The following is a 25,678-nucleotide window of genomic DNA, read 5'->3' as shown; positions in this document are numbered from 1 at the left end:
GCTGCCCCTTTATCGCCGGTTCAGGTGGGATTCACCAAGGGTAGATCTGCAGTCACTCATATTCGTACGGTATTGACACTACTGGACGCCATTCAACAGCACCCCCATGGTCATCCCTCCCCTGCTCTGTTATCTATCAATGCAGAAAAAGCTTTCGATAATGTGTCGTGGGCATGGCTATGGGCGGTGCTGGACCGAATGAACTTTGGAGGCCCCTTCCTTACTTACCTACATGCCTTGTATAATTCACCGGTTGCTAGAATTCACGCACCTGGCTTCCTGTCGGATCCTTTTGCTCCCCAGAAGGGAACCCGCCAGGGATGCCCCCTGTCACCACTCCTGTTCAATATTGCCATTGAACCACTCTCTAGGAAATTATCTCTGAGTGACTCCTTCGGTATCAAAATGGTGGGGGAGAACAAAATCTCACACACTCCTGGCCAATCCTGGAAGGCACTTGGGGACAGTGTTTGAGCTTTTAGAGGATTTTGGGACTCGGGCGGGATTCAAAGTCAATGATTCCAAAAGTGTCCTGCTTGACCTTTCCCCTTTCCACAAACCCCTAGTGTCCTCTGCTCTCCCTAGACAAGTGACCATTAGCCGTACCTCGTTCAAATACCTGGGTATCTGGGTGGGGAGAACCCCCTCCTCTCTCTATGCCTTAAATTACCCCCCACTTATACAGAAGATAACGACGGAATTGAAAACATGGGCATCCCTCCCATTGCCCCTCCTAACTAGGTGCCACCTCCTTTAAAAATGCTTAGCTTCTCGAAACTCCTGTATCCTATGCAGACTATACCGGTGCTGCTTAAACGGGGTGACATCCAATTACTTACTTCTCACTTAACGAAATTTATATGGGCGGATAAAAGGGCCAGAATTGCTTTACGCAAATTGATGCTTCCGAAGGAGAAGGGTGGGGTTCCCTGGTATTAAACATTATAACCTGTCATGCCTGTTCCGGCATTGTATCGACTGGCTCAGGGGCGACTCGTGCTATTCAAACACGGCCCTGGAGGGAGGGGTAGCGGCCCCCTGGTCGCTTCCTGCACTACTGCATACTAAATTCTCGGCGCTGCCGCCACAAATCCGGAGCAGCATTCTGTTCAAGGATACCATAGGGGCGTGGAAACAGTCCAGGGACTTGATGTCCCTTATTTTTATGTTAGCAAATATATGCCTCTGTGGACTCTCCCTGAATTCCAGCTGGGCGGGCCCACCGCCCAGTTTCGACAGTGGCGTTCAGCGAATATAATGACAGTGGCTGATCTATTCCACGACGTAGAACCTAGATACCTGACGTTCTCTGAACTGTCCGATAAGTTCAGATTGGGCGGGGGACATTACTTACCATACTGCCAATTGATGGCGTTTTTGCGTCCCAGACTGGCAATCTTGTCCCGGGAACACTCACAGACCTCCTTCAACAGCTTCATCAGCTCCTCTTCTCCTTACCATACCCTTTCCTGTCTTTACCGCTATCTTAAGCGTCGAGGCAGTGATTCTGTTCTAGCCTCCCTATTTACCTATTGGGAGAGCAAGTTATCTGAAACTGATTTAACCGTCCCCATCCTGGAGGGGTGGGTGAAGCTTCGCAAGGCGATGACTAACAAGGGGTGGAGGGAGACCCAATTCAAAATCTTACACCATGCTACTTACGGTTTCTCGCTGCCACGGACGCCTGACAGGATAGAAAATTGCCCGAATTGTGGGCACTATAGGACTGACTTACTCCACGGACTATGGACATGTAGACAAACATGTTTTTTTTTGGATGCGGTGTCTAATAATATATTGAGAAAATTGATCCCTGGTTTGGTCCTGACACAGAACCTGGCCATTCTCGACGTTGTCCAGGTGGATATGTCTATCTCACTTATGGCGCACACTGTTATCCTGGTGGCCAAGAGAGGCTTATTGGCACATTGGTTGGAAGCTAGAATGCCTACAGTAGAGGAAGTTCTGGGCCAGCTGAGGAGATACATGCACCTGGATAGCTTGGATATCCTCAGGACTAAGGAGAAGTCAGCCAAACAGTTTTTCAAGAAATGGAAAAGTTTAATTGTACACTTCTTGACTGATGATGAAATAGTATAAGTGATGACTCCGTTCAGAAACACTTCCTGGTACTTGACGAGAGAGGTGTCGGGCGAATTGGGGCGACTGCGATTACCTGACTGCAATGCGGGATGATGTCCGATTAGACTCGAAGTGGGGGTGTCCTGGGTGTTGTTTTTGGGGAGACCTCATTATTCCTCTTTTGCTGAGGGGAGGGTGACTGTGCATATGGTACCTACACGCGCCGCGGAACTGAGTGCTAGCATTGGTAGAGGCAAATGGGTTATTTCATAGAGGGCCTTGACGTAGTGGAGGCTGAGGGCCCTTATGAGGGCTTTGGGAATCTCACTTCAGGGATTCAGGGTGGATTGTATGATGAAGACCACTGTATCATGTTATAACATTCCAGGATGCATGTTCTACATTGTTTTCTTTTCTGTTCCTGATATGCATTATTCGTGGTATGCCCCGAGGCATTTTCTTTGTATTAAATTTGAAAATCTAATAAAAGCATATTTAAAAAAAAAACATGATGTGGACGCACCATAACAGAACAATAGGACATTTTTAACAAAGACCTATTGCAAATTTGCTTCCATTTTATTGGTAATGAAACAAATTGTGCGTTAGAGGGATTTGAACATGGACCTCTTGAACCTCTGCTCTCCAAGGCGGCTGCTCTAACCACTAGGCTGTGGGAGCTGCTCAATGGGACAATAAAAATACAGTTGCAAAGGTGTTTACATCTCCATGCAACCTCCGCATTGGAAATTCTGCATACCAGATTTCGCCAAATTATAATACAAGTCTTTTAATTTTGCAGAATTTTGTTCAGAGCCACATTAAAGTTAATGGGGCGGAATTTCAAGCGGAGTTTGTGTTTTGAAAGCACAGAAATCTGCTCAAATCAGCAAAACTGCAAACAAATCTGCTTTTCTGTGCAGAATTTGACCGGAATAGCAGAAATTCTGCCATGTGAACATGGGGCGATTATTGCTCAAACTGGCCGATTGTTGCCCAATGTTAAGGACCCAGTGGCCAATGATTGCTGGAATTATGCGACCCTAAAAATAACCATTCTACTATAATCGATTGAGCCTTGGATACAGTGTTAAATATCTTTTCATCATCTTCCAATTGCTGTACTATATTTGTAGTGTTGATCCTTGTTTTCAAGGCTTTTGCAATTCTTCCTGGCATACCGAATATCCACTGATGACAACCCATTCTTGCCTCATCAGTTCTTGGAGTTTATTACAATTTCTGTGTTTTAGTTTGTCATCCTGCCCTTTTGGAGGGTGGACCCAAGATTTCAATGTTTTCTTCACTGTGTCCCTTACTACTTACATTTGCCTTGTGACATGGTGCCCCATCATGCTGGAAACTGTTCATCAACAAATTGCTCCGGTATTGTTATATGTTTCTCTTGAAGACTATTTAGACACCATTGCATGGCACATGGCAGTGTTTAACAAAGATTTCCTTGGATGGAAAGCAACCTCATATATGAATGATTTTAGGATGCTTAAAGGGGTACTCCTGTGCAAAACATTTTTGTTTACAAATCAACTCGTGCTAGAAAGTTAAACAGATTTGTTAATTAATTCCATTAAAAAGTCTTAATCCTTCCAGTACTTATCATCTGCTGTATACTACAGAGGAAGTTGTGTAGTTTGTTTCTTTCGGACCCCAGGGCTCTCTGCTGACACCTCTGTCCGTGTCAGGAACTGTCCAGAGAAGGAGAGGTTTCCTATATCTGTGTCAGGAACTGTTCAGAGCAGGAGCAAATCGCCATAGGAAACCTCTCCTGCTCTGGACAGTTCCTGACACGGACAGAGGTGTCAGCAGAGAGCACTGTGGTCAGACTGAAAAGAACTACACAACTTCCTCTGGAGAATACCGCAGCTAAGTACTGGATGGATGAAGATTAACAAATATGTTTTCACTTTCTAGCCCCAGTTGATTTGAGAGTTTTCCACAAGACTACCCCTTTCAAGCCTCCTTCACACAGCATAACTTCCTAGCGGAATCTGTCGGAAAAATTCCACTCTGAAATTCCATTGCAGTCCTGCTGTTTTCAGTTGAATACTGCTACAACGTGCAAACGGCAGAATTTCTGTGCTGGAAAAATCTGGCTTGGATCTGGTAGAATCTGCTCAGAAATCTGAGGATGGCACAATTCCTAGCGGCCTAGCACTGACTGATGAGAAATTTTCAGGACTGTCATGCTGCAGATATTATGCCATGTGAACATAGCCTTGTTGGCGTGAAACAGGAGTGATAGGGGCGTCATCGGAGAAAATAACTTTAGCCCAGTCCCCTCCAGTCCAGTCTCTGTACTTCCTGTAGAATCGGTGTGTCCTTGATGTTTTCTTGGAGAGAAGTGACTTCTTCGCTGCCCTTCTTGACACCAGGCTAGTCTCTAAAAGTCTTTGCCTCGCTGTGCATGCGGATGCCCGACACGTGCCTGCCACCATTCCTGAGCCAGCTCTGCACTGATGGGGAACCGATCCTGTACCTAAATCTTGTTGTGTTTTTCTTGCAATTACAATGCATTCAGAAACTCTTCAGACCTTTTCACTTCTTTCACATTTTATGTTGTGGCTAGGGTTGCCACCAGGCCGGTATTTTACTAGCACAGCCGGTATTTTGGCCACCCTGCTAGTATTTTTATATAAAAAATACCGGCAATGGCCGGTATTTATCCAACCAGTCCTCCAACTCCTGGAATGTTGCACCATAACCTATACCAGTGTTTCCCAAGTAGAGCGCATCCAGCTGTTGAAAAACTACAATTCCCAGTATGCCCGGACAGCCGTTGGCTTAATATCCCATAATGAAAACAGAATTTTATATATTTTAGCAAATTTTATAAAAGAAAAACTAGGAAACAAGGCACTGCTCATCACCTGCGCAATGCCATCCATACAGTGAATCATGTTAGTTGCAGCATCACGCTGTGGGGATGTGTTTTAGTGGCTGCGAGAGGGAGACTGGTCAGGTTTAAGATAAAGCTGAATGGATAAGTACAGAGATATTGTTAAACCTAATCCAAAGTACCCTGGACCATAGACTGGGCTGAAGGTTCAAACTCCCAAAAAGACAAAAGGGGAGATTTTTCCAAACCTGTCCAGAGGAAAAGTTGCTGATTTGCCCATGGCAACCAATCAGATCGCTTCTTTGATTTTTCAGAAATGAAAGAAGTGATCTAATTGGTTGCTATGGGGGAACGCAACAACTTTTTCTCTAGACAGGTTTTGATAAATCTCCCCCAAAGACCCTGAGCACACAGCCTAGATGGCGCAGGACTGTCTTAGGGACAACTCTGTGACTGCTCGTGAGTGGCCCAGCCAGAGCCCTGACCTAAACCCAATCTACTATCTCTGGAGAGACCTAAAAAGGGCTTCAACTGACTGTCCCCATCCACCCTGACAGAGCTTGAGAGGATCTGCCAGAGGAATGGTGGAAAATGTCCAAATCCCGGTGTGTAAACCTTGTGGCATCATACGCAAGAAGACTGGAGGCTGTAATATCTGCCAAAGGTGCTTCAACTAAGTTCTGAATAAGGGGTCTGAATACTTATGTCAGTGTGCAATATTTAATACATTTCAATAAATTTGCAATATTCAATAAATTAGCAAAGATTTGGAACATTCTGTGGTATTTAGTGTAGAATGATGGGGGGGGGGGGCTTCTTTTTAATTTTAGGGCAAGATCGCAATATATCAAAATGTGAAAAAAATAAGTATTTATTTTATTATATTTACTATCCACCTTTGGTTTAGATAAAAAAACACACACACACACACACACAAAAACAGTGTACCAAAACTCTGTGACCCAGGACCTTTTATTCATGCAATGAAGAGCTACAGTCATGGCCGTAAATGTTGGCACCCCTGAAATTTTTCTAGAATATGAATTATTTCTCACAGAAAAGGATTGCAGTGACACATGTTTTGCTATACACATGTTTATTCTCTTTGTCTGTATTGGAACTAAACCAAAAAAGGAGGGGAAAAAAGCAAATTCGACATTAATGCCTCACCAAATTCCAAAAATGAGCTGAACAAAATTATTGGCACCCTTAACCTAATATTTGGTTGCACACCCTTTGAAAAAAATAACTGATATCAGTCGCTTCCTATAACTATCAATAAGCTTCTTACACCTCTCAGCCGTAATGTTGGACCACTCTTCCTTTGTAAACTGCTCCAGGTCTCTCTTATTGGAAGGTGCCTTTTCCCAACAGCAATTTTAAGATCTCTCCACAGGGGTTCAATGGAATTTAGATCTGGACTCATTGCTGGCCACTTCAGAACTCTCCATCCATTTCTGGGTGCTTTGTGACATATGTTTGAGGTTCTGGTGGAAGACACAAGATCTCGGACGCAAACCCAGCTTTCTGACACTGGACTGTGCAGTGCGACCCAAAATCCATTGGTAATCCTCAGATTTCATGATGCCTTGCACACATTCAAGGTACCCAGTGCCAAAGGCAGCAAAACAACCGAAAAACATCATTGAACCTCCACCATATTTCACTATAGGTACTGTGTTCTTTTCTTTGTAGGCCTCATTACGTTTTTGGTTAACAGTAGAATTATGTGCTTTACCAAAAAGCTCTATCTTGGTCTCATCTGTCCACAAGACGTTTTCCCAGAAGGATTTTTGCTCAAGTTCATTTTCGCAAAATGTAGTCTTGCTTTTTTATGTTTGTGTCAGCGGTGGAGTCCTCCTGGGTCTCCTGCGTTTAAAGGGGTTCTCCACCATAAGGTGATTTTAGTACGTACCTGGCAGACAGTAATGGATATGCTTAGGAAGGATCTGCGCTTGTCTTAGGGCTAAATGGCTATGTTGTGAGACTACCATGACACTGTGGCTAGCTTTTTGTTAACTGGTATTTCCTGTTTCAGTTTTCTTTTTTTTTTTTTTGCCTACAAATCCCATAATTCCATTTTCCTCCCTCCCACACATCAGCCACCCCACCCATTGAAACATAAAAAATGAGCTGCATCCATTCAAAAGACCTGTGGTTTTCAATCAGGGTGCTACAGCTGTTGCATTAGTTGCAGATTGATCTCTCTCCCACCAAGTGATCCCTCCACCCATTGAAGCAGACAGGCTCCCTGTCATCAGCTGACTAGTGAGTCAGATCTCGGCCACATTGCAACCTGGGGTCATTGACTTGCATTGAGGGGGCATGGCCGTGCCATCGCGACCCCTGCACCCAGCGTTCGGAACAAAATGTTACGAACACTAGAGCAGTGGAATACCCCTTTAAATAATTGCAACTTGTGAAAGACCAGACAGCACAGCGTCTCTAACTCCCCACCGCCAACACCACTATGTTTAACTACTGATATGATCTTCTCATTGTGGAACGCCGTATTAACTTTATACCAGACACAAAGATCTGCGCTGTCCACGGAGTTCATGTTTAAATCATCTGTCCATATCCGAGTCTCCCAAACGGGTAGGAGGGTACTGTTACTCTTTAGTAGCTGTCATTTCCATCTTGCCGCTCTCCCGGAAACTTGGACCGTTTTCCCCAATCTGTTAACGTGGGACTTTTAGCCAGCGTCAAAGGGACCTGCGGTTTTTCGATATTGAGTGTTATTGGTCTCATTTAGTGATTATTTTTCTCTGTGGTTTGAGTCCTAGAACATTAGAAATTGCTTGCTAACTCTTTCCAGACCAATGCTGTACTTGGTAACATTATGTTAAGTGTTTCCTGGTCCTGGATGCCTTCTGTTCCCTATTTTCTGGTTTTGTTGATTTAATATTGAGAATAATGGAGTTACTGCAATGAAGTAGTTTTGCATCACAGTAACTTGACAACACGAGTCGTTGTCAGGGTGCACGATTTCTTTTTTTTTTTTTTTTTTTTTTTTTTCTTAGCTGGAGATCACTTTGCACACTGTTAGCCTTGTTAGAAACAGAAAAAATAGCTTTCTAGGGAAAATCTATATAACAGTGGTGCCATCTACTGGTGCCTTGTATTGTCTACATGTATTGATTACATAATGCAATACTCATGAGATCCAAAATGTTTGGCAGTCATTTATGCATCAAGTGCTGTAGACTAAACCTGTTCAAGTCACTCATGTGCCAGACTCCTACTCTTCAGGATCCAGGAGCAGAAGAAACTGCAAGGAGGCAGACTTGGCTATCAGTGTTTATAGGAAGCTGGTTCAAGGACGTGAATGTGTATATAGAACTACTCTCTGCGACCAAGTATAACTGAATAAGCCTTACATGTATTACAAGAATGTTACATGTATAAAGATCATCTAAGGACAGCTTACAGTTGTGTGAATGTCTGAGCCAGCCCTTTGACCCTAGGCCAGTGTTTTTGGACCAGGGCGAATGTCCGGGCATGCTGGGAGTCGTAGTTTTGCAACAGCTGGAGGCACCCTGGTTGGAAAACACTTCCCTAGGCTTTATGTGCCCTTGACAGAGAACCACTGTGATGGTCGGAAATTTAGCCTGACAGTACATTCTTACAAAATGCTTTCTGGACGGAAGGACATTAAACTGCGTAGTGGTTACAGAAGTCATCTTATAAAATCACAGATGCATCAATAAAAATATTAAAGGGGTATTCCAGTTTAAAAAACACTTTTTTTTTTTTTATATCAACGGGCTACAGAAAGTTAGATTTGTAAATGACTTCTATTAAAGGGGTATTCCCATGGAAAACTTTTATTTTTTTAAATGAACTGGTGCCAGAAAGTAAGACAGATTTGTAAATCACTTCTATAAAAAAAATCTTAATCCTTCCAGTACTTTTTAGGGGCTGTATGCTAAAGAGAAATAAAAAAAATGCATTTCCTCTGATGTCATGACCACAGTGCTCTCTGCTGACCTCTGCTGTCCATTTTAGGAACTGTCCAGAGCAGCATATGTTTGCTATGGGGATTTTCCCCTGCTCCTTACAGTTCCTAAAATGGACAGCAGTGGTCATGACATCAGAGGAAATGCATTTCTTTTTTGGATTTCTCTTTAGTATACAGCCCCTAAAAAGTACTGGAAGGATTAAGATTTTTTTTAATAGAAGTGATTTACAAATCTGTTTAAATCAACTGGTGCCAGAAAGTTAAAGAAAAAAAAAAAAAAAAAGTTTTCCACGGGAGTACCCCTTTAAAAAAATCCTAAGCCTATCAGTACTGCTGAAGTTGAGTTGTTCTTTTCTGTCTGCTGATACCTCTGTCTGTCTCAGGAACTGTCCAGAGCAGGAACAAATCCTCAAAGAAAACCTCTCCTGCTCTGGACAGTTCCTGAGACAGACAGAGGTGTCAGCAGAGAGCACTGTGGTCAGATAGAAAAGAAAAACTCAACAACAGCAGCTGATAAGTACTAGTAGGATTATTTTTTTTATAGAAGTAATTTACAAATCTGTTTAACTTTCTGGAGCCAGTTGATATAAAATTATTTTAAATTTTTTTAACATGAGTACCCCTTTAAATCTTGTGGTGTTATAACTGGATTCTGCTTAAATTTGTATAAATGTTTCACGGTTGGATAGAAAAAAATGACACTAGTAAACTAGTTACATTTGCATTGGTATCTTTCATTGGCGCCATTACGATCTGTTTTATGACAGTGTGTGTCAGTGTGTTACTACTTTTCTGCACGGTCCCCCATGGACTATTGGAGGCAGTGGGGTTTTCAGAGGTGACACTGCTTGATTTTTGATGTGGACATTGGGGTGGTTTCTGCATAAAAAAACATGGTTCTAACCGTTCTATGCTGTGTGAACATGCTCTTATGTCTTCTGAGTAAACAGCTCCTAATACTTTTCAGTAGTAGATGGATATATGGGCGTGATTCTATACAGCAAGTGCCAGCTCCCTAACCTCTGTTTTACTGCATCTGTGGTTAAAAGGGGTACTCCGGTGGAAAACTTTTTAAAAAAAACCAAATGATGCCAGAAAGTTAAACAGATTTGTAAATTATACAATGAAAAGAGGTAGCGTGCACTCACCGCGGGTAAACAGCGGGATCACCACGGCATAGACGGAGACGGTAAGGGGCGCTCAGAGGCTACGCCGGCTGTTTCGGACGTAGGAACGTCCTTCTTCCGGCCTCTTCTATTAAAAACAGAGGAAATTGCTACAGAGGAAATTCTTTGCTTTTTGAATTTCTTTTTAGTCTTGTCCACATTGCTCTCTGCTGACACCTCTGTCCGTGTCAGGAACTGTCCAGAGTAGCATAGGTTTGCTATGGGACAGTTCCTGATACGGGCATCAGGTGTCAGCAGAGAGCACTGTGGACAAGACCAAAAAGAAATTCAAAAAGCAAAGAATTTCCTCTGTAGCAAATACCTACTAAAAAGTATTGGAAAGATAAAGATTTTTTTAATAGAAGTGATTTACAAATCTGTTTAACTTTCTGGCGCCAGTTGATTTAAAAAAAAAATTAAAAAAAAACATTTCCACCGGAGTACCCCTTTAGATCTGCATCACACTTTTTAGTTGCTGTGGCATAAAGATGGAACTCACTATTGAATGCATAAAGATATATTTCACAGTGATTTTTCCTTTCTTCTTCCATAGGAAACGTGTCTGTGGCCTTCAGATAGTTTAATGGCACGACAAGGAGCGTCAGAGGTATGAAATCATCTTTCCATCAATTGACTATAGGTTTGATGTGTAGTGATACAATGTCATAGAATGATTCCTACACAATTCAGTATTACACCCAAAACCTTTTACCAGCGTGTAAATATGTTAGTGTTTTATTCTGCTAAATTGTATTCAGCATTCCTCTATTGTAGACCTGATCAACGTATGGTACAGCTATTACTGATCAATCTAGCAGGGGTCTCAAACTGGTGGCCCTCCAGATGTTGCAAAATTCCAACTCCCAGCATGCTGGGGGTTGAAGTTTTGCAACATCTGGAGGGCCACAGTTTGGGATCCCTGATCTAAAGAGCTCTATAGCTGTTAAAGGGGTCCTTTTTTTTTTTGTTGTTGTTGTTTTTTTTGTTTTTTAAATCAACTGGTGCCAGAAAGTTAAACAGATTTGTAAATTACTTCTATTAATAAAATCATAATCCTTCCAGTACTTATTAGCTGCTGAATACTACAGAGGAATTTTTTTTAACACGGAGCTCTCTGCTGACATCTCTGTCCATTTTAGGAACTGTTCAGAGCAGCATATGCTTGCTATGGGGATTTTCTCCTACTTTGGACAGTTCTTAAAATGGACAGAGATGTCAGCAGAGAGCACTGTGCTCATGATGTCAGCAGAGAGCACTATGTTTTAAAAAGAAATAATTTCCTCTGTAGTATTCAGCAGCTAAGTAGTACAGGAAGGATTAAGATTTTTTTAATAGAAGTAATTTACAAATCTCAGCCAATTGAGCGAAGTAGAAAATGTCGCACTCACCAACCAGGAGCAGTGTTCAAATTCTGTTCTTTATTCACACCGGCAGTGGAACAAAGAAAGACTGTCACACACGCGGGGAGCGAGAGCAGCCGCTCTCGAGATGCGGGGGCACACCACCAGAGGCGACTAGTTTCGAGTCACAGATTGACGCTTCTTCCGGCCAATAAGGTGTACGCCTACCTATTCAGGTGGGTAAGTATTTATACAGGTTAAAATTGGAGGAAGGAGGGGAGGGGAAGAGAAAAGGGAGAAGCATGGTGACCGTAACATACAACAAAGTGCATTAAAGAGAAACCACATACCATTTTAAAACCTAAAGGTATATAAACAATACTTATAGTAAAACCACCCTACAAAGGTAGCCGATTCACAGAAAAGCTGACAGGTCTTGTTGGTCATTCATGCCCGTCGGTCCCATAGCTCTAAGCCTGATGATCCAAAAGGCCTCTCGGCGTAAGAGGAAGGCATCTTTTTCTATGACAACTGGGACATGGTCTATTCTCTAGAGTCCTGCAAATTTTAGTCCTTCGCTTATATTGCATATTTTCTTAGATATGTGAACGATGTTCTACTAGTGTGGAATGGCACCGAAAATGAGTTTCAGTGCTTCGTCCAATATCTGAACGATAACGCAGTTAATATGTTCTTCACCTATGCGTTTGGAGATCGCTCCATTGATTTTTTGGGATGTAACCCTAATAATCAACGAAGGTGAGCTAACAACTACTGGATATAGAAAGACAATTTCCAAGAACACGTTACTCCACTATAATAGCTCGCATCCTAGTTATGTCAGGGACAATATCCCTTATAGTCAATTTTTAAGGATAAAAAGAGTAAACAGTGACACAAAAAAACAGGCAGAAGAACTAAAAGGAAGGTTATTAGAAAGAGGCTATCCCCCAGAGATCATTAAGCAAGCCTACAATAAAGTAGAAAGGAGAGACAGGGAAGAACTATTGGCCCCCAAAAATCAAAGGAAAAACAACAAACATATAAAGAACAATAAACGCATTGTTTTTTCTTTTACAAACTCGCCAATCAATCAGGAAAAGCATTTTTTACAATTGGTTCCATTTTGAACATGATGATGAATTGGATGAGGAAGCAAAAGAAAAACCTATTATTACATTTAGGAAATCTACCACCATAGGAGACATAATTAAAAAACCCAAGAAAAAGTCTCAAGATGGAGGAGATCATTGGTTGAGTAAAATTACGCCTAAGGGGAACTTTCCTTGCAGGAACTGCACATTTTTCAAATACAACCTGTCAAAAAGGAATTTCTACATTGGAGGCGTAAATATATTTGTTAACCAATTGATCACCTGTCAATCCACTCACATAGTGTATTGCTTAATTTGCCCGTGCAAAAGACATTACGTGGGCAAAACCAAGCGAAAACTAAATGCACATGTGATAGAACATCTCTACTCTCTCCGGTCAGACAAGGGGTCCCCACGCTTCATCGCTCATATGAATGACTATCATGGCGGTGTAAGCAAAGGACTAAAATTTGCAGGACTCGAGAGAATAGACCATGTCCCAGTCGGCATAGAAAAAGATGCCTTCCTCTTACGCCGAGAGGCCTTTTGGATCATCAGGCTTAGGTCTTGTCTGTCATTCATGCCCGTCGGTCCCATAGCTCTGTCAGCTTTTCTGTGAATCGGCTACCTTTGTTGGGTGGTTTTACTATAAGTATTGTTTATATACATTTAGGTTTTAAAATGGTATGTGGTTTCTCTGTAATGCACTTTGTTGTGTGTTACGGTCACCACGCTTCGCCCCTTCCCCTCCCCTCATTCCTCCCCCGCCCCCTTCCTCCTATTTTAGCCTGTATAAATACTTACCCAGCTGAATAGGTAGGCGTCCACCTTATTGGCCGGAAGAAGCGTCAATCTGTGACGCGAAACTAGTCGCTCTCGCTCCCCGCGTGTGTGACAGTCTTTTATTGTTCCACTGCCGGTGTGAATAAAGAACAGAATTTGAACACTGCTCCTGGTTGGTGAGTGCGACTTTTTCTACTTCGTTCAATTGGCTGATATAAGTTACCTTCATCTACCGGTCTGCACCTCCACGTAGAAAGATTGTTCATTACACAGTCACAGCAGCGTTATCCATCCCGGAATCCTTACTGGCTGATTGGATATAGCAGTGCCGGGTGCTACACCTGTTCTTGCAAACATTTGTTTAATTTACAAATCTGTTTAACTTTCTGGCACCAGTTGATAAAAAAAAAAAAAAAAAAAAAAAAAAAAAAAAAAAAAAGTTTTCCACTGGAGTACTTCTTTAATAGTTAGTGATGTGGTCATTGAAAATGCACTTTGTATGAGGCAGTTGCTTACAGAAGTAAATCTTCAAGTCTTTGGATTGGGAATAACCCTGTGGTGACAAAGTCCAGCTTTAAAGGTGTTATCCAGGAAAATACTTTTTTTTATGTAGATCAACTGGCTCCAGAAAGTTAAACAGATTTGTAAATTACTTCTATTAAAAAAATCTTAATCCTTTTCAATACCTATGAGCTGCTGAAGTTGAGTTCTTTTCTGTCTAAGTGCTCTCTGATGGCACCTGTCTCGAGAACTGTCCAGAGTAGAAGCAAATCCCCATAGCAAACCTCTTCTATTCTGTGCAGTTACTGAGACAAGCAGAGATGTCAGCAGAGAGCACTGTTGTCAGAACAACTCAACTTCAGCAGCTGATAAGTACTGAAAGGATTAAGATTTTTTAATAGAAGTAATTTACAAATCTGTTTAACTTTCTGGAGCCAGTTGAGATATATATATATATATATATATGTGTGTGTGTATAATAATTTTTTTCTTCCTGGAATACCCCTTTAACTGAGATTCTTAAGTCATTGAGTGCTCTTTCTAATATTTTTTTTTCTAGATCATGTATGCACCAAGGTCGAGGGACAGATTCACAGCTCCTTCTTTTATGCAGAGAGATCGTTTCAGCCGCTTCCAACCAACATATCCTTACATTCAGCATGAGATTGACCTTCCACCTACTATTTCCCTCTCTGACGGCGAGGAGCCTCCACCTTACCAAGGTCCATGCACTCTTCAGTTGCGGGACCCAGAGCAACAGATGGAACTAAACAGAGAATCTGTCAGGGCTCCACCAAACAGGACCATTTTTGATAGTGATTTAATAGATATAGCTATGTACAATGGTGGCCCGTGTCCACCTAGCAGCAATTCCGGCATCAGTGCAACCAATTACAGCAGCAGTGGAAGAATGGAAGGACCACCACCAACCTACAGTGAAGTTATGGGACATTACCCGGGCTCATCTTATTTCCAACACCAGCAAAATAACTCCTCTACCCCGTCTCTGACAGGTGGCAGACTTCAGTATCAACAAAATGATCTAGAAAGCACAATAGTCCCTGTCAATGGAAAAGATAGGCAGCCCGGAAACCTTGTCTGAATCTCCTCCAAACGGTCCATAACCTAAAGCGGCAGAAGTAGACGTGACAGTGACCGGGTGACTTCCTGAGCTCTGGTGCACAGTGCTGTTGTTTCTCAAGTGGTACACTCAAGTTAAGCCAAATGCACATATTTCTTGTATGCAGATTCTGATACCAGTCAGAGGAAGGCATGCAATCGGATAGAATTCTACACACTTTTTCTGTTTGACCCATACATTTGTTTCAAGAAACGTCTTTTTATGTTATCATATTTCAGTTTATTTAAACTTTACAAAAATGTGGCACAGAACTCTAGCTTTGCAGAGCCTCTCTCATATACTGATATTAGTGAGAGTCACATAGAACAAGAAAGTGTTTATTTAGAGATGCTAAGGTTTATAGGCAGATGGCCAATGTGTAGGGGCAGTGCTAACTATTTTATGGAAATCTATAACCCTTTTGTGTGTGCTAATGTGTACAGTGAGTTGACTGAATGAGATGAATGCAGATTTTATATATATATTTTTTTTATTGTTTATTCACATGTTCAGCATCCTGTACGTATTTAATGCGCAGGATTTGAAGCTGTAGATTTTATGCTGAAAGAGTTCAATGGAAACTGACAACGTGGCATCAATTCTGTAGCTTCAAATCTGCTGCATCAATTATGCGCAGCATACTGTACGTGAGAATAGAACCATAAAGGGGTACTCTGCTGCTCAGCGTTTGTAACAAACTGTTCTGAGCGCTGGAGCTGGCGCCGGGAGTTTGTGACGCCATAGCCCTGCCTCTCATGACGTCACGCCCCGCCCCCTCAATGCAAGTCTATGGGAGGGGGCTTGACGCTGTCACGCCCCTCCCATAGACTTGTATTGAGGGGGCGGGACATGATGATGTTGTGAGGGGGTGGGGCTATGACGTCACAAGCTCCCAGCTCCAGCGTTCAGAACAGTTTGTTCCAAATGCTAAGCAGTGGAGTACCCCTTTAGGAGGAAAAGTTGCACTAAATGATAATTATTCACATTATTTTCTATGAGGGAATCGTGTAATGTAATTCTTACTTGTCATGCAGTATTTGTGAGGATAAAACAATTGAGACGACCAGCAACAAAGAAACCATCCAAGGTTTCACTCTCACTAGTTTGCTAGATGCACATTTCTTCTTTAGTTAACCAGGAATGGGCAACTTTCCTCTGTTCCGTTACCACTGTATCTGCATGAAATACAGAATACAGAAAGTTTTCCATTCATACAATACTATACTGAATTAAATTTAAAGTGAAAACCCTAAGGGTACTTCTATATGCTGCAAAAAAAATCTGCACAGAATCCATGCTGAAAAGGACCTGTTATGTGGATCTGCTACTTCATGCTGAGGGAATATAAATGTCAAATGCTGTATAAAATCTATAGTTATTGCAGATTTCAAAAACATGGGAAAGTAAAGAAAAACTGTCTAAAAGAAAAACTGATTTAGTGGGACATGTCAACCAAATACATTGTAGATCTCACTTTACATAATGATCATTGAAAATTAAAGCTGAGCTCTGATTGGTTGCTGTGGAACACTAAAAAGTTTCTCTTAGAGTACTTTCACACGAGCGGATCCCCAGCGTATTTTACGTTGCAGATCCGCCCCTGTATGGTGCCTTTACAGGTGCCTGCTTGGAGCGGCAATACACGAGCAGACACACTGCTATGAGCAGACACACTGCGATGTGCGAGGCGCAGTGCGCAGTATACTTGCACATCGTGGCAGCTCTCGGCCTAGCTCATAGAGCAGGGGGAGCGGTCGCGATGTGTGAAAGTACACCGTGCATGTGCGGCAACTCGCACATCGCTTCACTGTGTCTGCTCGTAGCCGCTTATTGCCGCTCCGAGCAGGCACCTGTAAAGGCAGCATACAGCGGTCCTTCAGCCTGTAAAGGCAGCATACAGAGGTCCTAATACGCGCTGGGGATCCGCTCGTGTGAACGTACCCTTAGACACTTTTATTCCCTCCCACAGATTTTTTTTTTTTTTTAATCTCTCTCGCTCTCTCTCTCGACATTTACATAACCCGTTGTTTCCATAATCCGCATTGGCAAATATCGGCAACAATATCTGCACAATTTGATGTGGATGCGGTACTGCAAATTTACCCGTAGAAAGGCTGTGGATTTTACACTGCAGTAAATCTACAGCATCTGTTTGGTGTGAAAGTACCCTGACACTCTCTGTAGTATCAATGTGCTGATATTTTGGTTGTGACATTTCTTTTAGACATTTCATACCCATGTCTGCGTTAAAGCACCATTATTATGTTTACTCGTGAACACTGCTGGGGACAATGTCTAACATCAATATTACTTTGTTTTAGTTTTGTTTATAACCCAGACTAATAAGCGTCCATGCAACAAGTAAACTAATCCATAAGTACCTAGAAAAAGTGCTGAAGTCTGTACTTAGGGAGGTCTAAACAGCCATTGGTTGTTAAGTATCCAAGCTGATCAAGAAGTTGTTCATAAATTCTTAGCTTTATTGTATCTTAAATGGGTACTCCACCCCTAGACATTTTATTCCTTATCTAAAGGATAGGGAATAAGATGTCTGATGGCTGGGACCCCCACGATCTCTGTGTAGCCCCAGTCTTTCGTTTAGAAAGCTGGGGGCGGTCATGACATCACGGCCACGCCCCACCGAGCCATCACGCCACACCCCCTCAATGTAAATCTATGGGAGGGGCGTGGCTGTCGCCACGCCCCCTCCCATAGACTTACATTGAGGGGGCATGGTGTGATATCACAATGGGATGTGGCCATGACGTCACGACCCCCGCTCCAAGCGTTCGGAACAAAATTCCGAATGCTGGGGCAGCGGAGTACCCCTTTTTTAAATCTGATTTTGAGCTGGCTTTTCTTCATGACTTGTATGTAGTATGGATCAATAACCACACTTGGCTACACTAGGCAAAGCCACAAAATAACTTCAAGATGTGTGCACAGTTATTATCTGTGGTACAAAAAGACACTTCCAGGACACATTCAAAATAGCCCCTTAGACGTGATTCTTATATATGAATAATGTACAGAAAGTTTATTAGCTCTTGCCTCTCTCTCTTCTTGGTTATCCACTTTAAAGCTTGCACCAAATGCTGGAACTGTTTCTACTTGTGTGATGATATTCACGATCTGTTCATATTACAAGTGGTCTGAACCGCTGAACAATGTAAAAGAGTATTCTGTGCCTGGAAACAGTTCCAATTCTTCATCCTCTTAAAACCACAGTGAAGGGCATTTCTTGAAATATAGTTGACCGTGAAGACGGCCACCTAAGGGAGGAAAAGGATGCTTTAGCTATTCATTATCTTTATATATTCACAAGATGCACAGAAGTAGAATCCTATATAGAAGGTTTAACAGTAAAGTCTTTGAAGTGTAAAATTTACCATAGACATGAGATTCTGTGATCTCCTGACGTAACTGCATCAGATTTGTTGGGCAGCCAACTATCCATTTCCCTGTGTTTGAAATAACTTCATTGGTTGGCCTGTTTTCTGTCTGTGACTTTACTATGAAGCGACAGGCTGTGCTTCTTTATCTATGGACAGCTTGTGAACATATAATTAAATTAAACAATGTTAGAAACCTAGATAGGTAGATTTGTTGCAGGGATATTCAGGCTTGCAGAGATTCATGAGCTTGTGGCCAAAACAACCCCATTTATAGTAAATGAATTGTTTTCTTAGCTGCCACTGATCCTCTGTGTGTTAATATTTCCCTACCCTACATCTTCGAATATGTGTCCTTGTAGAGCTGGGCGGTATGACCAAATGTGTATGTGTATCACGGTATTTTTGTAACTTATGGCGGTTCCACGGTATATAATGGTATTTCTGTCCCCCAAGCCCCGCACCCCCAAAACATGTGACCCGCAAGCGCTGTTCTGCCCCCCCCCCCCATTTAATTATTAGAGCTGCGCTGTCCCCATCGGGTTACTACTCACATATCACCCGCAAGCGCTGCCCTCCTGGTCCTCCTGTTTGTTGCGGGCTGCCGGCGCTGACGCTATACTGTACGCTGTATCCCTGTGCCCAGGCTGCAAAAGATAAACAAAATAAACTTTAACGCACCTTCCTATGTCGGCCACACGCTTTTCCTGGGGACGGGAACGTCGGAGAGCTGTTAGCCTATCACCGGCCGCAGCGTTGTTCCACCTCGGCCGGTGATAGGCTGAGCCTTGTGTCATGTAAGAAGCCGGCTTCTTACATGACAGTGCACTCAACCTATCAACGTCCAAGGCGGAACATCGCTGTGGCCGGTGATAGGCTGACGGCTCTCTGACGTTCACGTCCCCAGGAAGCAGGTCTGGACCGACGGGGAAGGTGAGTTAAAGTTTTTGTTTATCTTTTGCAGCCCGGGCATAGGGATACAGCGTACAGTATAGAGTGTCGGCAGCCCGCAACAAACAGGAAGACCAGGAGGGCAGCGCTTGCGGGTGATATGTGAGTATTTACCCCGATAGGACAGCACAGCGCTGGGCTGATAATTAATTGGGGGGGGGGGGAGCAGAACAGCGCTCGCAGGTCACATATGATTAGTTCCCAGATGTGGGGACAGCGCAGTGCTGGCTTGAGAATTCATTAATTCCCGAGGGGGAGGGGCCCAACCAGTATTGTGGCATGGGAAAAATTCATATCGTGCAGCACAAAAATTTTGGTATTCGGTATGAACCGGTATACCGCCCAGCACTATGTCCTTGTACAATGAGCAATGTAACTATAATGAATAGGCCTCTTAATTCTAAATATATGGTGGCCCTAAGTATTACACCACCAGAGCACAGCAATTTTAATAGGAATTTTTTAAAAGCAAGTCTTAGACCACAATTTTAATGCTTAAGTGTTACTGCCATATGAAGAAAAACTTTTAACATGTCTGGACTACGCCCTGGGTCTCTGTCCTGAGATCTGTTGCATTTGCGAGTTATAAGTCGGTGAAGTGAGCAGCAGCACTTACTTCACTCCCCAGCTGTCAATCAAACCAAACTCATTCACTGCTTTAGTTTATACAGTGAATGGGTCAGATGGAGCAGCCGGTCGGGCAGTGAAGAGCAACACCACTTCAACTCGTCAGGGGCCTAGACTGAGACTTAAATTTTCACATGTATGGGCGAAAGTCAAAAGTTTTTTTTTTTCAAATGACAGTAATGCTGTCAGGGTTATAGTTGGCTGGGGAAACAATTCCCGCATGCAACGTGGAACGTCTTTTTAGTTTCAATAAACACATTCATAGGATTCCATTTTTGGCATTCTGCTTTGCATTGTGCTTCCTCCAGCAAAACGGCAAGCTCCTATGGCTGCTATGTCTTATGGTTTAAATTAACATAAATATAAAATTATAATAACATTTCAGTTAAATTATACCTGTCGTTAACAATTTTTTTTTTATATAATGTAGATAATACCATTATATGTATATGTGTAATATACATTGGTTAAAACACTTTTGGGCTGACAAAACGCTGTCGCTGCAGGTATTGTCTGTGTGTCTCTATGAGGAGTCCAAATACAGGAAGTGAGGGCAGGACAAGTAGGGCTCTGTGCAGGCTCCTGGCTTGTCAATCACCCTGTTTTGTGAGCCAGGAGCGTGTCATAGAGCCTCAGTGCACAGAGCCCCGCTTGTCCTCAGTGTACAGAGCCCTGCTTGTCCTCAGTGCACAGAGCTCTGCTTGTCCCCAGTGTACACGGAGCCCTGCTTGTCCCCGGTGTACACGGAGCCCGGCTTGTCCCCGGTGTACACGGAGCCCGGCTTGTCCCCGGTGTACACGGAGCCCGGCTTGTCCCCGGTGTACACGGAGCCCGGCTTGTCCCCGGTGTACACGGAGCCCGGCTTGTCCCCGGTGTACACGGAGCCCGGCTTGTCCCCGGTGTACACGGAGCCCGGCTTGTCCCCGGTGTACACGGAGCCCGGCTTGTCCCCGGTGTACACGGAGCCCGGCTTGTCCCCGGTGTACACGGAGCCCGGCTTGTCCCCGGTGTACACGGAGCCCGGCTTGTCCCCGGTGTACACGGAGCCCTACTTCTCTGCCCACACTTCCTGTATTTGAATCCCTCATAGAGACACACAGGCAATAGCTGTATAGACAAGAATATAATTTTTTTTTTTTTTAACTAATGTATATTACACAATTACATATAATGGTATTATCTACATTTTATAAAAAAAAATAAAAATTATCGACAGGTACACTTTAAGTTCATATCAGATCTCTCATCTGTTTTATATTAGAGCAGTAGCTAATAATCGGTTACCTTTTAGACTTGGTGCATTAATATGACAGTAGGTAGAATCTTGCCTTAAGTAAATTTATCCCAAAAATGCTTTCAATAATCACAATGACATCAGAATTCCTGCAGCATATGGTAATATTTTAGGTGTACTTACAGGGTAACTATAAGGAGCGGAGTCTGATGCTAGTGTGGACAAGTCATACTTGTGATGGCAGTAAATTCCCTTACCCCTTGCCATAGATTACTCCAAATGGAAAATGTCAGGGCAGACCCCAGTGAATGCATCTTATCGTTCAAGAAATATCTGAATGTTTTTATTTATATAGCTTTAAAAGAAGCAGCCAAAATAAATAAGACAAAATATGACGAGTGGACACAGAGAGATGTAATGTTTGGTGAACTGGTGCATATATATTAGGATTGGGTATACACATGACCCTAGTACATGTTATTGGATATATCAGTGCTTAGAAGCTGTGGCTTCCATGTCTGCTGGCACTGGACTGGCCCATGGGTTGAATGCAGGACACCTTTAGCAGCAGTCTGCATTCTGCTAGTAAAAAGAGCTATTCTGTTAATAAGAATATTTTATGTTATTCTTTCAGCACTTTTATCTCCTTGCTGTCCATTGCAATAGGCAACTTTTCATGATTAAGACTTCCTATAAGCATCATTTAGTCTGCAAGTGTAAAGGATTTCATTATGTCAACCACTAAGACACATCCAGGCTGAAAGAAGGGAAAAGGAACCAGAAAACATTGTGACGTGACCTAATGAAATCCCTTTATGATACTTTTATTTGACATCGATGTTGCATAATTGGTGTTATGACAGATGTTTTGTGTTAGATCCATATTGATTTCATATATGTTAGATGTTGTCACAATAGTTATATTCAGATGTGTGGGTCTTATAGCTGGGACCCTTCTGTCCCAAGAAAGAGCTGGTCTCTGTGCCAGCTACTAATGGAGATGTGGCCATACATGCTGTCCCTCTACCTTAACGGTTTATTGTTATTTAGTAAGTTATCCCCTATCCAGAGATTTGGGGATAACAAGATGATCAGAGGGGTTCTATTTGCTGGGACCCCCATTGATCCTAAGAATGAGGATAAAATGAATGAACTGAGCGCATGAACTGAGCGACCAGCCATCCATTTATTCTTTATTGGGCTTCCGAACATTGCCAAACTCTGCACGAATGGTGCACTACGTTAACTTTGGAGAGGATTTTGTTCTGAGAATCTGTGGTGGTCTGACTACTGAGAACCCTACTGATCCTTAGAACGGGGATAACTTGTTCATATGGGTATTTCTCTATAAAATGAATGGTTGTTCCAGAAGCCTGTTCTTGGGATCAATGTTGCCTCCACCTTTTTGGATTCATCCATGCTTATCAAATCTACTAACCATAACACTGTGACAGCACATCAGCGCTGCATTAGACAATAACTAGAGGGACACTACACCTAGAGCTGCAATTTATAATGCTGTCTTATTTCCTTTAGAAAACATTATGGGGGGAATTTCTCTTTCTCTGCCAGTTCAGAGTGGCAAAATTGCACAAACTCCCCCTTTGCGTGAAAACAGTTTGCGCAAACTTTTGCCGTTGTGCGCTAGCGTAGAAATTGATAAATTCCCTCTATACCTTTTATTTACATGCATCCAAATACATGACAGCTGTTCTTCATTTGTCATTGCTTTACATATTAAACGGAAAATACTTGATCGCTGAATTTAATGGTAAAATGATTGTCATTTGTTGTATAACAAATAGCAAAGAAAAAGCGTAAGTCTCATCCTCGTATTTGCTACATTACTACTGCTGCTGCTGCATTTGCTGCCATTGCTTTTTGTTGATATGTTGAATGTGTGTGGTATGTATTAGATGTGACATTAACCCTGGAGAGTAGTCTAGTGTGGAGAGATCTGCATGTGTGTCTCTGGAGCCCCATGTCATGGTCAGGGAGGCTCTTGTGTCGCCTCTTTTGCTGTGCCTCATTTGTAAAGGTGCTTATTTCCACTTCATCTACTTTTAAGTCTTATTTTTTAACTGTATATAACTTGAATATTATGCACATATCCTACCCAATGGGTAGAACAGAAAACAAATATTCATTGTTAATACTGTAATATAATGTATAGTTGGTATGGATTTTAACAAAAATGGCATAGAATTTGTGAATGCCTAACATGTCTAGTCCTTTTTTGTAAGAAGATTTGCAAATGAATGCAGAATACAGATGACAGATATCTATGTATTTTATTTTCCTATTAAATATCAATATATGACATAAGGAAAAAGAACAAATCTACGTTTTTAAGTAACCTGTTTATATTGTTGGTGTGAATGTGTTATCCGAGTGTTCCTGATGGTCGATGCTTGTTAGGCTCATGTTGTGTTGGACCAGTATTATTCTTGCACCATGTTCAAGAAATACTTTTTTATTTTTAAATCTCTCTTGCCGACCAAGTATTAATAAAGAAACCACATGACCTGATATTTGCTCTATGAGAAGAAGTCACTGCAGTATTTTAGATGAGTTTTTTTTTGTAGAATTGTCGCCATGGTATTTTATTGATTCATCCACTAAAAAAATAATGTGGTTGTGATGTTTTGTAGTGGAGATCTTGGAAGAACCAAATGTTCCGTGACTACTATGACTTCCTTCTGATTATTTTGGTATGGATTTTTTAAAAACAGAGACGTAGAAATGATTACATAACTCTGGGTGAGAAAGCTAGAGATGAGCGAACTTACAGTAAATTCGATTTGTCACGAACTTCTCGGCTCAGCAGTTGATGACTTATCCTGCATAAATTAGTTCAGCTTTCCGGTGCTCCCGTGGGCTGGAAAAGGTGGATACAGTCATAGGAGACTCTTTCCTAGGACTGTATCCACCTTTTCCAGCCCACCGTAGCACCTGAAAGTTGTACTAATTTATGCAGAATAAGTAATCAACTGCCGAGCCGATAAGTTCGTGACAAATCGAATTTACTGTAAGTTCACTCATCTCTAGAGAAAGCCACTAAAAATATTCTGGAAATAACATTTCCTTTTTGACTTGTATATCTCTTTCTGCGCCTATATTGGTGCATTACATGGGAGAATGAAGGATTAAGGAAGATGAAAAGCCTGATGACTGTTAGACCCCTGGTAGGAATTTTCCATTTGCCTACATATTTTATTAGGATGAGGACATCAAGTAGTGTTCCTGTCCTTCAAAAATGAAATTCCTGAAATGAAAGTCAAATACTGATGGGTTCTGATGGACCTTTATGTCCATTTACATATAGACAGTATGTACAATCCAAGATCACATTATATTAATAATACATAACCGTGCAGGAAAGCAGGTGATGGTAATACACTTTACCCTGTAGGCCATTTCTGGAATGAGAGCAATGTAGTCACTAAATGTAGAAGAGTGTAACTGCTGGTTACAATACAATGCAAGTACACATTTAACTACATTGCCCAATGTTTAGAAACCTAGGTGGAATACATAATTTGGCAAATAATTATCTAATGTGGATGCCAGATAATCCAGGAATTCTGAGAAATGCATAGCCCTTACAAAATCTAGACAAATGGGAGCTTTGCGTACACATACAGAATACTTATTCCCTCACAAAATGTATTGGTCTTAGTTCAGAAATCTGTGGCTTATAGCCTTAGAATGTCGCACATGGGCAGAAAAGTCGCAAACCCCTTACAAAGAGTCGAAAGTCTGCTCCAGGTCTGGCCTGGAGTACAAAACTCCCATATGTGAGCACATTTAAAAAGTCGCAATATAGTCTCACTAAAGTCTCTGCTGCGACCTTTTTTTTTTATTTGTTCCAAATTTATCATCCCCCTGTCATAGTATGATAAATATGTAGCCCATAAGCAATACTAAAGGAAAAAAATGCCTTCAGAACTTGCTTACCAAAGCAATCAATGATCAATGTGCACACATAACACTGTGCATAAGGTTTTAAAGGGGTACTTTGCTGCTCAGCGTTTGGAACAAACTGTTCCAAACACTGGAGCCGGCACGGGGAGCTCGTGGTGTCATAACCTGGCCCCCTCATGATGTCACGCCCCGCCCCCTCAATGCAAGTCTATGGGAGGGGGTGTGATGGCTGTAAGGACTTCCCATAGACTTGCATTGAGGGGGCGTGGCTATGACATCACAATCTCCCGACTCCAGCGTTTGGAGCAGTTTGTCCCAAACGCTGAGCAGCGGAGTACCCCTTTAAGGAGATTTATTTCCAGACATACTGCTTACACATGTGGCAAGATTTTGTCTTATGTTCGGTCCTTTTTTAGCTCCAAAACTGTGTCTGCATTTTCATTACTTTACCAATTCTAAATGAGGGCTTTCTCTGTTATAGTGGGGTTTCCTAACATACGTTGTTCCACTAGTTAAATGTGCAAAAATCTGGCCTAATTGGTGGCCCGAGCCTTATGTATAGTAGTATAGCATACCAAGTGGTATTTCAGTTGTGTCCCACTCATGCCAGTTTTCTGATGAACTTACACGCTGTCTATCTGTATAT

General features: G+C 42.2%; 1 protein-coding gene across 7 annotated transcripts in view; it reads left to right on the top strand.

Annotated features, from left to right (window-relative positions):
* LDLRAD4 (low density lipoprotein receptor class A domain containing 4) overlaps positions 1 to 18,845 on the top strand; it is a 257,251-nt gene extending 238,406 nt beyond the window's left edge. For all 7 annotated transcript variants that reach the window (XM_056521505.1, XM_056521503.1, XM_056521508.1 and 4 more), the window contains 2 exons: positions 10,620 to 10,673; positions 14,344 to 18,845. In XM_056521505.1, the coding sequence (XP_056377480.1) occupies positions 10,620 to 10,673; positions 14,344 to 14,886 (597 nt within the window). In that variant the 3' untranslated portion in view covers positions 14,887 to 18,845. The remainder of the gene's footprint in view (positions 1 to 10,619; positions 10,674 to 14,343) is intronic.
* The last annotated feature ends 6,833 nt before the right edge of the window (positions 18,846 to 25,678 follow it).

The sequence above is a fragment of the Hyla sarda genome, chromosome 5, assembly GCF_029499605.1.
Source record: "Hyla sarda isolate aHylSar1 chromosome 5, aHylSar1.hap1, whole genome shotgun sequence".
Taxonomy (NCBI): domain Eukaryota; kingdom Metazoa; phylum Chordata; class Amphibia; order Anura; family Hylidae; genus Hyla; species Hyla sarda.
The sequence above is the reverse complement of the archived record's forward strand: the minus strand, read 5'-3'. Positions and strand labels throughout refer to the sequence as shown.